Source organism: Oryx dammah, unplaced genomic scaffold (assembly GCF_014754425.2).
Source record: "Oryx dammah isolate SB20612 unplaced genomic scaffold, SCBI_Odam_1.1 HiC_scaffold_15, whole genome shotgun sequence".
NCBI lineage: Eukaryota > Metazoa > Chordata > Mammalia > Artiodactyla > Bovidae > Oryx > Oryx dammah.
The window spans coordinates 217,503-232,229 of NW_024070199.1; the positions used below are offsets into that span (position 1 = coordinate 217,503).

At 43.7% G+C, this 14,727-nt stretch overlaps 1 protein-coding gene across 1 annotated transcript in view; it reads right to left on the reverse strand.

Annotated features, from left to right (window-relative positions):
* HEPHL1 (hephaestin like 1) overlaps positions 1 to 14,727 on the reverse strand; it is a 90,375-nt gene that overhangs the window by 17,654 nt on the left and 57,994 nt on the right. Inside the window, exons 11-14 of the mRNA XM_040256483.1 lie at positions 13,780 to 13,992; positions 10,699 to 10,912; positions 4,478 to 4,617; positions 1,725 to 1,865 (exon numbers count right to left, since the gene is read on the reverse strand). Of these exons, the coding sequence (XP_040112417.1) occupies positions 1,725 to 1,865; positions 4,478 to 4,617; positions 10,699 to 10,912; positions 13,780 to 13,992 (708 nt within the window). The remainder of the gene's footprint in view (positions 1 to 1,724; positions 1,866 to 4,477; positions 4,618 to 10,698; positions 10,913 to 13,779; positions 13,993 to 14,727) is intronic.

Sequence of the window (14,727 nt, forward strand, 5' to 3'; positions counted from 1 at the left end):
GTCCAAGCTCTGGTTTTTCCAGTAGTCATATATGGATGTGAGAGTTAGACCATAAAGAAAGCTGAGCACCAGAGAATTGATGCTTTTGAACTGTGGTGTTGGAAAAGACTCTTGAGAGTCCCTTGGACTGCAAGAAGTTCTAACCAGTCAATCCTAGAGGAAATCAGTTGAATATTCATTGGAAGGACTGATGCTGAAGCTGAAACTCCAATACTTTGGCCAGCTGATGCGAAGAGCTGACTCATTTGAAAAGACCCTGATGCTGGGAAAGATTGAGGGCAGGAGGAGAAGGGGATGACAGAGGATGACATGGTTAGATGGCATCACCGACTCAATAGACATGAGTTTGGGCAAACTCCAGGAGTTGGTGATGGACAGGGAGGCCTGGCGTGCTGCAGTTCATGGGGTTGCAAAGAGTCGGACATGACTGAGCAACTGAACTGAACTAACCCCAGACTCCCAGTCCATCCCTCTCCTGCCCTGTGCCTTGGCAACCACAAGTCTGTTCTCTATGAGTCTGTTTCTATTTTGTAGATAGATTCCCTTGTGCAATATTTTGGATTCCACATATAAGTGATATCATGTGTATAACTGAGTCACTTTGTTATACTTTGGAGTTTGGCACAATATTGTAAATCAACTATATGCTTCAATTAAAAAAAAACAATTAGAGTTCTATCTCTTTTCTAAAGCTTTTCTTAACTGTTTCTAATTAATCAAGTCTTCATGGATTTTCTTTCTCTGAAATTTTATCAACCCTCTCAGATATATTCTTGAAAATCTTCACCACTTAGAATTTCAACATGTATAATCTGTATTATTGTTGAAATAATTCATTTTATCTGTCTTTTTTTTTCTTCCAAACTCATTTTAAGCATCTTGAGAGAAATGCATGGTTAAGAGCTCAGGTCCTGAGGTCAAACAGGCTCCACCATTACTAATGTCTGTCCTGGTTGAACTCTTTACTCCTCTTTGCCTCAGTCACCTGTTAAATGAATGTAACACCACCAGATTTCATCAATAACAGGATGTGCATTTTCACAATTTAGCATATCTGATGCCAGGATGTATCTTTCCATCAGTGGCATGTTAAATTTTAATTGGCAGCATTTAAAAAAATATATTTATTTATTTGGCCAATTTGGGTCTTAGTTGCAACACACAGGATCTTCGTTGCAGTGCATGGGCTCCAGAGCTCAAGGGCTCAGTAGTGGCGGTGTGCAGGCTTAGTTACACATGGGGTCTTAGCTCCTCAGTCAGGGATTGAACCAGGTCCCCCGCATTGGAAGGCAGATTCTTAACCACTCAACCACCAGAGAAGTCCTGACAGCACTTTTTTTTTCTTTAATAACAAAGTAATGATGACCATTATAATCAGTGGTATCAGGCTCAATGAAATATGTTAGTGTCTACCTCCCTGAGTTATTATAAGAATAAGTGAGTTTTTAATTTTTTTTTCTAAATTTAAAAGCTGGCACAAGGTTAACATTCAATATGTGCTAGCTGTTATTATGTTCTTAATACCCTTTAAGGTCTCTAAATGATCCCTAGAAACTCCATAAACAGTCATTGGCTGAATAGTAATTTCGTATTGGGGTAATCGATGGAACATAATGGAGCAATGATGTTACAATGAGTTTTCCAAGACCCTTCAGAAATCAGACAAGAAAGAAGTTGAGCCTGGAGTACTCATCAGCATGGAGCAAACCTCTGGGGTAAGTTACCTGGCTTTGTGACAGGCACTTGGAGCCGCTTCCCACTATCCACATCCTCCACACCCTGGGCTGAGATGGAGTAGGGCCGACTGGCCTTGTTCATAAATATGATCAGGATGGAGTCCCCCACCTCAGCGTGAATCATTGGGCCTAAAGGCAAAACACAGGTCTGTGTGCATTATCATTGCTCTTTTCAGCATTGGTATAATTCACATGTAGGTAATATTTGACAAAATAAACAAAGGTTAGCCTTGTTATTAGTGTATTTCCTCTAGCAGGTGACATTGGGTAGCATTAAATATCATGTTATGTTTTGCAGTTGGATCAACCTGGTTTCAAATCCTGCCTCCTTCACTTACTTATTAGAGAGGCTTTGAGTAAGTCAAGTAACCTATCTGAGTCAAATTCCTCATCTGTAACATGATCTTACCTTTCTCAAAGTGTTACAATAAGGATTAGATAAAGTAACATATGTAAAGTGCTAATTTCAGTAAATTGAGACACAGTAAGTACTCAATAAATGCTTAAATTTTTACTACTGCTGAGACATACTCTCCAGGAAAATTTATATCCACAACATGTGGTGATTTTCCATTGTAATCCCCCTGTGTGTAACCTTTGGTTAGCTTAAAATTGCTCATTATCTGGTAAATAGATATAATAATAGTGAGGATGCAATGAAATGAGTATAAAAGGAATTTCTAAGATGACAAAATTAAAACATAAACATATTGATTTATGGTCAATATGGTGATTTCACTAATGCATGTCCAAATATCCAATGCTGTTTCTCAGTATTTAGATACCTGCATGAGATGTGCACTCTTCAGAAAGTTGTGTGTACACATTTCTGTTAGAAGCAACCAGCATGAGTGCCAGTGGAAATCGGCACAGACAACCCTGGAGAGGTCTGTACCCTCATTGCCGTGATGCCCTCACCTAGCACGGGGGCCCGTTGGTCCCCAGAACAAGGCACAAGTGCAGTTTGCTCAGCCACACTGACAGAGCATCACTCACACAGGGATCACTTGAGAGAGGTGGAAACAGACTTCCAGTGGAAGCACCTCACATCTGATCCCTGAGGTTCTTGGAATGTATCTGCACACTATGCTCACAGGGAAATACACTCACAGTTGAGTCTGACCACGCACATCCATTGTTCACTGGTTCAACTGTGGTTTTAATGCTTTCCTGAGAAATGCAGTTGGCTGTCAGTATTCATGGATGCAAACATAGAGGGACAACAGTACTAAGCCAAGAGACTTGAGCATTTTGGTGCCTGTGACGTTCCCGGAACCAATCTCCTGGAACCAGTCCTGGACTGTACTGATAAAGGCCTAAATAAATCTGAAATTTGTTGGACTATTATCTTTAAAACAAATATTTAGTATGAATCAGACAGTGTCTGTAAAGCACGCTGTTTTTTTTTTAAATGATAAAGCTAGAAAAGAAAAATTTAGGCATGTTTTTAAAAATTGTTTTGGGGTAGAGTTACAGATGGGGCATGTGCATACATGTAATAAAATCAACATATTTTCATTACCACTTAAATTGCACATGCTTTGCTGTTTGGGTGAGAAGGGGTGAAGGGTCACCATATTGATGACCAGTGTGCCTGTCCTGGGGCCTTGGCAGTTTCTGAGGTTCAGGCCTCTCCCTGATCTGCAGCGAATGAACAGATGGGCCTTCTGCTCCCCTGACTAAAGTGGTGCAGAGCTTGCCTCTGATGAAGTCGCTGGTCTGTTTCCTTTTCCTGAGCAAACCAAATTGAGCCCAGCCCCCTCTGCAGAATCAGCACCGTTCTTCAGAGATCTGTTCTCTGACTTAGAAATTCAAAAGAAGGAATGTTCCCATGGGAGATGACTCATTGATATGAAAAACAAGCTTGGGAGCTGATGTTAGCAGATGGTGAAGATGGATGGGCCGGTTAATAATTTATGAATCTAATACTCGTGTGGTGCATTATTTTGATAATAAGAAACATATTAAAGCCTTAGTATTTATATAAGTTGCCTTGTACATTTAAAAACGGAAAAGTCATCTAGATTAGCCCTCTGCTTTAAGATCTCATCTTCACGATGGGGTGACACTCAGGTGACGACAAGTAGGGAAGGTTAGCAAGAAGAGCTTATCCAATCTCTTGAGCAGCCCAGGGCGTCAGACAGATGGAGTCAGTTCTGAGAAGGCCAGGAAGTCAGGGCCTCCGGAACTGAATCCATGCTGTTCACCCAACCACTGCTTCTTGAGTAAAAGGTTTCTCTTTTGTCAGAATGATTTTCATGGTATGTTGTGAAGGCACTGGCCATGGATGACTGAGAACCTTGGAGAAGCTATGTGAACACTATGCCTGCTGTTCTGAGGCATTGGTGTTTCAGATGAAAGTTTCCTGGCTCAGCAGAGGGGTGGCCAAGGACCTTCATGGCAGCAGGTGCTGGTTAGACTGCCTGGATGACAGGGATTCCTGTTTGTGTGTCATCTGCTGGTCTTCTTATGCTACTGTTTGTGCGAGCTGAGCACACAGCATGCTCCCGGATGGTGGGAGAGCAGAAAGCTCTGTCCCTTGGATGAATGCAGTCAGGCTACTCTGTTCCTTCCATTCCTTCTTGGGCAGATGTCTAACCGGGTGTGTGTGTGTGTGTGTGTGTGTGCGTGTGTGTGTGTGTGTGTGCATGCGTGCGTGTGTGTGTGTGTGTGTGTGCATGTGTGTGTCTGTGTGTGTCTGTGTGTGTGCTGGCAGTGCAGGGCTGTGATCTGTGCCATACCCAGGAGTGCCAAATGCTCTTCTTGTGGCGGTCGAGCTTTGATCTCTACAAATTCTCCATTGGTGTATTCCCTGTAAACCACTTTCTTGTACTGAGAGCCGATCCAGTTTTCAGTGTGGTTCATGAATATATCTCCATGTCTGCAAATCAGAAGCAACAGGAATTAAAGCTGTTAGAGGGTAGAAAAACCTTGAGTGCTTCTGCATGATTTGGAGGTGCGGGCACTGGAGCAGTGCTTCCGAAACCTAAGATCAGGATCTCCCTGGGGAGCTGGCCCTTTACATCAGACTTTGTGGAAGTGGGGCCAGGAATCTGCATTTGATGTGGGGCTTTAGATGTGGCAGTCCAGCATCGGCCTACGTTCCACTCTTGGGAACCACTGCGCTAGAGCCCCGCTGGGACACAGAGAACAGACTTGTGGATGCAGTGGGGGAAGGAGAGGGCAGGACGAATTGAGAGAGTATCACTGACACACATGCACACCACCATGTGTCAAGTAGAGAGCTGCTGCTGCATAGATAGCCATCTGGCTGCTCTGTAACACAGGGGGCTCAGTTTGATGCTCTGTGATGGCCTGGAGGGACCAACGATGGGGAGAGAGTGGTGAGGGAGCCTCGAGAGGGAGACGATATATGCATACTTACAGCTGATTCATGTTGTGCAGCAGAAACCAACACAACATTGTAAAGCAATTAGTCTCAATTAAAAAAAAAAAAAAAAAACACAAACCCTGACGGGTGTTGCATAGGGCCAGACTTAGTCAGAGACTCCTAAAGGCACTTTGAGATTACATTCTCTTCCTGGGACCAACCAACCTCACACAAATGTTCATCCATGCACATGCACGCACCCCACCACCCTGCATTCCTTCAGATTTCATATGTTGTTCTGTACCTTGCTATGTTTTTCCACTGTAAAGATCTCAAGAAAGTCTGTGGGTTGTGTATTGCACATATGCGTGTGTGCAAAGTCTCTTCAGTTAGGTCTGACTCTTTTTGACCCTATGGACTGTAACTCACCAGGCTCCTCTGTCCAAGGGATTCTCCAGGCAAGAACACTGGAGTGGGTTGCCATGCCCTCCTCCAGGGGATCTTCCAACCCAGAGATCAAACTCGTGCTTCCTATGGCTCCTGAATAAAGAATCCAGGCGGATTCTTTACCACTGGGCCACCAGGGAAGCCCCGTATTCTGCATATACTTATATACAAATATAAATACAGTTGATTCTTGTTATTCACAATAGTGTGCTCTAGAGAGTCACCCCAAAAACTGAACCATCGTTCCTAAGGGAAATACAGGGTTAGGTTCCTTCGAATCTCTGCTTACAATATATTTATCAACAGATCAGTATATAAATTCGATAGATGTATGCTTCTGTTTAAAGATATATCATGTGATATATATTGCTGATCCATAATCACTGAACTCATGACCGATAATACACTGACTCATGCTTGAATGAAGCTTATCTAAAACCTGTTTTTCATTTGTTAGATATATTACAGCACTGCCTTTCAGTGCTTAGGAATCCTAGACAGCATTTCAGCCCTACTCTGGTTGGGGAGGGGCATTTTAAACAGCTAAGTCACCAACAAAAAGCACAAAGAAGAAAAAGTGACACTCAGTAGATGACTAAAAGGACAGTTGGGAGAGCTAAAACAAGGAAACAGAGAGATGACTTGTTGGTTTGACCTCTGTTGGGAATGTGGACATCAGGTGACATAAATTTTTCACTGTTCTATTCATATCTGCAAATGACCATGAAAGCACCACAAGAATTGGTTTGAGGGTTACAGATAAATTTCAGCAAGTGGGCCAATTTGCAAATATGAAATCTGCAAATAATGAGGATCAACTCTATATTTTATCTAGTACCAACATAGATCACTACAAAAGACAAAAACAAATCTATCAACTTCATCTCCAAAATATATTGTGTCTCACATCCTTCCATTTCCCATGGTCAAACTGCCCACACTATTACCTAAGTCACCGACTTTATCTGTTGATTCACCCGTATTAAATGAAACTGTTCCTAACCGTGTTCTCTGCTCCCAATTCTCCTCCCTTCCCTCTCCTCTCTACACTACAGGCAGAGAGCTCCTAAACTACACATTTGAATACGTCAGTCCTTGTCGAAAAGATTTTTATGGCTTCCCACTGGCAGACTCCTTGATTTAGCTTTCATACACCTTTCCCTGATGCAAAGAGCCGACACATTGGCAAAGACCCTGATGCTGGGAAAGACTGAAAGCAAAAGTGGAAGGAGGTGGCAGAGGATGAGATGGTTAGGTAGCATCACCAATTCAATGGACAAGAATCTGAGCAAACTCTGGGAGACAGTGGAGGACAGAGGAGCCTGGAGGGCTGCAGTCCATGGGGTCGAAATGAACTGGACATGACCTAGCGGCTGAACAACAACAAAACTTCCCCACTTGTCTCTGCCAAGCTCCCAAACCTGGTTTCCCATCACCGCCACCCAAATGCGCTATGCTCATGCAGTTCTACACACTCCCTCTCTTGAATGCTGCAGGCCCGCCACACCTGCAGGGTTTTCCCATGCTGCCTTCCTGTGCTGCTCACCTCTTCAACGGGCCCTCCCTTCAAAGACCACCTCCTCCCAGAAGCCACCCTCTCCCCCCGTCCCCCCTCCCACAGTGCCTGCCTGACTCAGCTTGTTTGCTCTAATGCCTTTCCCCCCGGAACATGAAATCTGTGTGGAAAGGACCTTGTGTGCCCTTCTCAGCACTTTGCATGATCCTGAGCACATAGTAGGTATTTTACAAATGCACGTATATACCTTTACCCTCCACTGTGTGCTTTCCAAGGAAGAAAGTTTTCTACTTTTATTTTCCAGGAGTCCTAGTAGCATGTGTGGTGGTGACAAGCCCAGACTCTTGAGCTACCTGTGCTGTTTTCTAGCTTTCCTCCTCTGCAAAATGAGGTGATACTAATTCACCCAACTCCCAGGAGTGATGTAGGGATCATAGGAGTTGAGACACGTAAGCTGTGTCAGCGTCAGACACCTGTTAAGAGCCACCCGAGTGCTTACTCTATTGTCATCTCACTGGGAGGTCACGTGATGGTGCTGGGCCAGAGCTGATGGAGTGGGAAATGCTCAGCAAAGACCTGGCTTATGAGAGGTGGTGCTCGACAGATGCTGAGTCTTACCTCAAATCCCAGGTTAGTTAAATTACATGCGCATCAGTCCACAAGTTCAAGAGTGCTAGGAAGTGAAGTGAAAGTCACTCAGTCATGTCCGACTATTTGCGACCCCATGGACTATACAGTCCATGGAATTCTGCAGCCCAGAATACTGGAGTGGGTAGCCTTTCCCTTCCCCAGGGGATCTTCCCCACCCAGAGATCAAACTGGGGTCTCCTGCACTGCAGGCAGATTATTTACCAGATGAGCTATGAGGGAATTCTCTACAGCAACCTCCTCTCTGTTTTCAAATTCCTTCCCACCGCATAGACTCTGACATGGCCCTGACAGTCCCATCTGTTGCCTTCCTGGGATCCTGAGTTCTCCCCACTATGTTCTTAGGAAGCCACAGGGAAAGACTTCCAGGTTCCAAGGTGAGGCAGAGGGTCTGTGCAGACCAGGACAATAAACGTTTCAGGGAAAACCCATACTGAGGGGTGGTTTGAAACTCGGAGATGTCCTAAGATATGACCTCGGGTCAAATGGCAGATGCATAGTAACTGGGGTAAGAGGGCATTTGTTCCTGGGCTCTGATCTACGGGGGCACCACAGACTGCCACTGGGACAACCTGTCCTGCATTTTTATCTACAGAGCTGTTGCTTTTTAAACAGGCGAAATCAATTTTAACAATTTCAGTTAACGCAACACAACCAAAATTTTATCATTTCATCATGTGATAATTGTAAAATATTTGTTAGTTATATAGTTTATGTTTTTATTCATACTGATTCTATGAAATCCATTGTATGTTTTATACTTATGGTTCATCTCAATTTGGACTACCACATTTTAAGTGTTCTATAGCCAAGTATGGATACAGTCTACTATATTAGTGCTGATCTAGAAGACTGAGGTTGTGGCTCCTCTGTTGTATTTTTAATAGGTGAAAATGCTCTCATTTCACTTTGTTGTCATTTATTTATGGGCAAGACCAGAATGGCAGGGACAGGGTGTAGACACACCCACCGCCCTCTATTTCTCTAAGAAGCTTGAAAGACAATCCCAGAAGATTAAAGCCAGCTCTTTCTGCCAGCCTGGAGGGATGGGGCTGAAAACAGAAATTACACTGAGCTTCAAGAAAATAATGAAGGATATATTTCTTACATACTCATGGGCTAGGACTGTACATGTGACAATTATTATACAATAATGTCTTCAGAGATAGCAGCCTGTTAATGAAATAATTATTTTAGAAAAGACCAAATTAGTATTCATTTCACTTTATACTGAATTATCCATTTTTAACTTGTATAAGCAGCACTACTTTGGCAGAGGGTGTGTCTGGTTTAACAAAACGTGTTAGTGAATAATTGAAGTGAAGTGAAGTGAAAGTCACTTAATCATGTCCGCCTCTTTGTGACCCCATAGACTGTAGCCTGCCAGGCTCCTCTGTCCACAGGATTCTCCAGGCAGGAATACTGCAGTGGGTGGCCATTTCCTTCTCCCTGGGAAGGGCTACCCATCCAGGCAACTCACTCCAGTATTCTTGCCTGGAGAATCCTGTGGACAAAGGAGCCTGGAGGGCTACTTTTCATGGGGTCTCACAGAGTCGGACACGACTGAAGTGACTTAGCATGCATGCGTGCGTGCACTGGAGAAGGAAATGGCAACCCACTCCAGTGTTCTTGCCTGGAGAATCCCAGGGACAGAGGAGCCTGGTGGGCTGCTGTCTATGGGGTCGCACAGAGTTGGACACGACTGAAGCGACTTAGCAGCAACAGCCCTTCCCAAGGGATGTTCGCAATCAAGGGATCAAACCCAGGTCTCCCATATTGCAGGCGTATTCTTTACTGTCTGAGCCACCAGGGAATCCCAAGAATACTGGAGTGGGTAGCCTGCCCCTTCTCCAGCGGATCTTCCCAATCCAGGGATTGAACCAGGGTGTCCTGCATTGCAGGTGGGTTCTTTACCAGCTGAGCTACCAGGGAAACCTGGTGAATCCTGGAATGAATTTTAAAGCATCCTACCCTTGAGGCAAATCTTTTAAAACTGAGGAGTGATTTTGTTTCTTCATTTATCCACAAGGTGGCACCATTATATTCTTTCCATGAGCCTGAACCCTCAAAACAGGCCGAGTAAGAAAAACAGAACAGGCTATGATTCCTAATAGCTGATGTAGAGGAGTTGGTGGGAGTCATAACCACAGAAGGTGCATGAAGGCTGGGCAAGAGAGGGCAAGGGAAGTGTGATAATAAATATCAAAGAGGAACAGGTCATGAACGTCAGCATGGCATGGTGATGAGAACACGGATTTGTCCTTCAGAAAGGTCAGTGTTCAACTCCACCTCTGCCAGTGACTGAGTGAACCAGTCCTCACCTGCATACATGGGGCGGTGCCACCCAGGCAGAAGGTGCTAACCCCGGGGAGGAGGCCTGCAGGCCTGCCCCCCAAGACAGTTCAGCCCTGAAGGCCTGGCCGGAGGGCACCCGTGCTCAGCAGTGCACAAGGTCTTCGAGCCCGCGGATTCCTCTGTGCTCTGCAAGGGCAGCGCCTCCACAGGAGGGCCAGCCTCATGGATGCTCTGGGGACCAGGCCAACGAGGGGACCTGCCCTTCCTGCCCCAGCCCGGGGCTCTCCGCCTCCCCTGCCCCTCGGGTGTCCCCGCGGCTGGTGACTGCCGGCGGCCCCCACCCCGGCCCATCTACAGCGCACCCTCCCCCCCTCCACTAACCACCCCCCCCCACGCCCGCCAGCTCTGCGCAGCGGCCCTGCCTCTCTCTCCACCGCATCCCCCGGGTCCCCGGGAGGCGAGTTCCTGAGCTGACCTGCCCCGCGCTCGCTCAGACCCACGTGCGTGGCCCGCCAGCCTCCCGGGCACCAGACTGGCTTCAGACTGCTGCCTCGGAGGGGGACGGCGACTTCCCTAGGCTTTCATGTTCCTGAGTGACATGTCTGTGTGCCAGGACTGGCCAGACAGCACCCGGGGCCCTTTTAGGTTCTGCGTTTGCCTAACGTCCACGTCCACGCACGTGTGCGAACCCACCCCAGAGACGGCGGCGGCTCGGCTTGTGGTACCTTTCCCCTCCTGCGTCCAAGTGCTGCTTTTCGAACTCCCAGTTTTTGTTAGGGGCATAATCCCATTCTACCTCTTCAGCGGCGATGTAAAAGGTTCTTATCATCCCATAGGGCTGCTCAGGAGGGTCCTTGTTGCCGCAGCTGCTGACCTCATATATCTGATGCATGCCTCTCGCCAAGTGGTGCAGGGTGGAGCAAAAGACCCTGAAGACTCCTGGAAGAAACATGGCTTGGCGTTCAGAGCGATGCTGGAGCGCTTGCTTTTGGTTTGCTAGGAAACCTCCGTAATTATTACAAAATAACCAGTGAGGTGGGTTTTTAAGATATCAACCTTCTATAGCATTTAAAAGTCAGACCCTAAGAGGAATAAATTACTTGTAAATATATTTACGTATGGGGGAAAATACAATCTGAAATTCATCTGTCATGTCCAAAAACAAATTAAAAAAACTTGTAAAGTTGCTGCCAAGAAATGATTTCCCTGGGTCTCCCCTATTGTACACACCTATTAGAGGATAGTCACTTCTGGAAAAATCATTGATAGGTATCTTCTCCCAGCCCAGTTTAAAAGGAACTAATTACCTGTCTAGACAAAGTTCAAATTAGGTCAGGCTTCTGAAGTCATGGCTTTTGCCCTAAAGGGTTTCATAAGCTATAAGGTGCAATATACAAATAAGCTATTACTCTTAAAGCTAAATGTATGTTTTCATTAAGCCCTTGAGCAGAGGAGGGTCTCATTTCCAGTGGTAGGTCTACATTATGCCATATGAAAAGGAAAAAGAAATAGCAATCATCATATCTGACTGAGAACTATATGATTTTTAAGCTGAATTTTCTAGATGCCTTGGCATCAGATATACATATTTTAATTAAATTCACAATAAAATCATACAAAATCAAATTATTGGAAGATGTTAACTCAGGGAAATTATTGGATCAACAAATCTTCTCTAGTTGACTCTGTTCTCAGAGGTGAATGAGAGTGTGGGTCTCATTAACTACCTACAATGCACAGAGATAGCATCTATCATGCCTAAATGTTGCCAAATTATCCCTTCAGGACGAGCCCAAACCATTGGTTCATAGGGTACCCTAGCACACCCAGGCACAAATGGTGATCCTCTGTAAAAACAAAGAGAAGACCCTTCTGACAATGGAGGTGGCCAGAGCTTCCTCTGCCTGTGCTGGTCTCCAGGCAGCCCACTATTTGTGTGCTCATCATCCCTTCAACAGAGGAGGAATTTTCTTTTCTAAGAACAGGAGGAGCTTAAAGCCTTGATTATGGTGATATTTTCGCAGATGCATGCTATTTCCATACTCATCAATTTACATGTATAAAATATACAGCTTTTTGTGTTTCCGTCATACATCAATAAAGTGGGTTTTTTTAAAAAAAAAAAAAAGATCAAAGAGGAAATGTTTGACTTTCAGTTGACAGGTTACTCTACCCATGTTTGGGTACTCCTTTTAGCTTAGAGGATGGGGCCGCAATAGCTGAAATGACTCAGCTTTTCAATAGTCACTGATTTATACTCACCGCCAAACATAAACTGGAAAGCATTGTCATGTAGCTCTTTAGAAGCCTGGAGGGCCCATGAGTAAGTAACCATGTCCCTAAAATTATTCCAGCCATCTCTAGCTTTGAATGCTGTTTCTATGAATTAAAACTATTTGGTTGTTTCCCTCTCGTCCCCTCTTTGATCTTGAAGAGTGAATTTTAAAAAAGTAATTGTTCCAAAGGCATTCTTTGGGGTGATTCATAATTGAGCAATCAATTAATATAGAAAAGTTGAATACTAGAAGCAATACAAGGCAAAGATTAATGGAACCCCTAGTCTGAGACAGTTCTCTGGCAAAAGTTTTGAAGCTCAAGGATCTTTTTTTTTTTTTTTTTTTTTTTTTTTTTTTTTGTAAAAATCCATATATTTTATTTGGTAGGTAAGTCATGGAGACTTTTCCTCTCTCAACCAGATAACTGAGTGTAAAATCTTGGAGAAAATATGCATTTATACTCACAGCAGCCAGAAGTGAATGTTGAGGCAGGGTTAGGTGGCTCCCAGGGACCATATGTTTTCTATATATTTCTCTGATGACTTAAAATTTTAGGTTTGTCTCAGGTAGAAATGTTTAACTTGTAAAGAGGTGACGTAAGTCATATTTACTACTTGTTAATAGAAAAGAGTAGCTTTGAAGAGCTCTATTTTCTTTTCTCTTTGAATTTTTTTTCCCTCAGATCTCAAATTCTTAACCAGTGACAGAGAGTAGCATCTAAAATGCAGTTCCAGTGTGAATGAAAGAAGTAAATACCTATTCATAAAGGAAACAGAGCAGGCAAGTACTTAATCTTGAGTAGCATATTGGTTTCATTTTAAGACCAATGAAAAAGTTGGTTTGGAGAAACATGTTGAATATCCACAGCATTTACTATTCTTAATTTTCATAAGAGAGCATATGTTGCCAAATATTACTCTTTATCTTTTATTAAAGTGCCCCAGTGACCTAATTAACTTGTTAATCTCTAAGAGAAGGGATGCCACTTCAATGGGCTCTCCATGGACTCCGGATCCAACACAGCTTGATTTCTGGGCACCCGAAAGACAATAGGCAAGACCCTGTTTGGACTCATCAAGAGACCACTATCAATCTCTAGAGAAGGGAGACAAGTTCACATCAACAACCTGGAAGCACCCACCAGGCTGCTCATGTCTGGTTGATGCTTCCGAGCAGCAACTAAAATGAAGTTTGTGTTTAAAGAGAATAAATAAGCAAACAAACATACTCTTTCTTGGGGCTGAATTGTTCATGGAAATAAATTAAGAGCATTCTCCTAGGATTTGTGAGGCCAGATCATTTAGAGGACTCCTACTTTTGCTTTATGGATGTTATTAGATGCTTTTCCTCTGTCCTTCACATTGTGTTTGAAATACAATAGTCAGGATTCTTTGATTCTACTCAAGGCTATATTTCCTTCTGCACACTGAGAAGTGCCCAAATTCAACCAATTTCTTCTGGGGAAAGACCCTAAGAGTACCTGCATGAAGATAGGAATCTGATCACTTGAGCTGGCCCTGCCAAGTTTACCTGCACGATCTGGCTGCATGAAGGCCGTTGTGGAGACGTGGGGAAACAGTGCCAGGGAGTCCCGGTGAGTCCCTCGTAGGTGGATGGTGTTTCCTTGAAAATAAACTCCATGCATGTCCGTGTCGGTGCCCATTCCAATCAGATGCCAGGAGACTCTATCCTTTTTGCACATGGTTAGGCCTGGCTGGTTGCCATACATGTAGCCATTAATAGCTAAATGAAAGGAAAAAGAGAGCAGAGCCCACTATTATTTTGTAGATGTGCTGAAGACACATCACCTTAGTGAAAGACTATCAGTGCTTATGGAGGCAGTGGTGTTCAAGTTCAAAATTTACAGAAGATCCTATTATCAGAGAATAAAGAGTACTGGGAAAAGGTCAGGTGCTCTATCAAATTTAAATGGAGAATGAAATTAATAATAAATAATGAAAATACACTAAAACTGTGAAACTGTTCTGTTTAACAATGTATACACAGGACATGAATTCTAAGAATTAATAAGAAATAAACAAGTTGTTTGCTGAAGCAATTTTTCCATGACAAAATTATTTGATAGCATTATATAATATCCTTCATTTCACATTTTAGTTTTGCAGATTATAAAAAGCATCATCCTTGAAAAAATATTTACAGATTTCATAAATTTCCCCAAAGTCTTTTTTTAAAACTCTTGATATGGAAGTTATTTTCTTTTAAGGTTCTTAGCCTGTCATCTCCCTTGTTAAGTGTCTTTTCCTCAGTTATTCATTTAATTCTGTCAGATCCTCATTTGCCAATGGCTTTGCATTTCATTCTAGAAGTTTTCAGACATCCCTTCACTGATTTTATGGATCTTGCATCACTTGAAAGACTTGCAGTTGATTGACATTATATTTGCATGTCTGGTCAGTGAAGAGGGATTTGAGGAGTGGGGAGGGGACACTAAGTTTTAAGAGGTTAGCCCTTGAA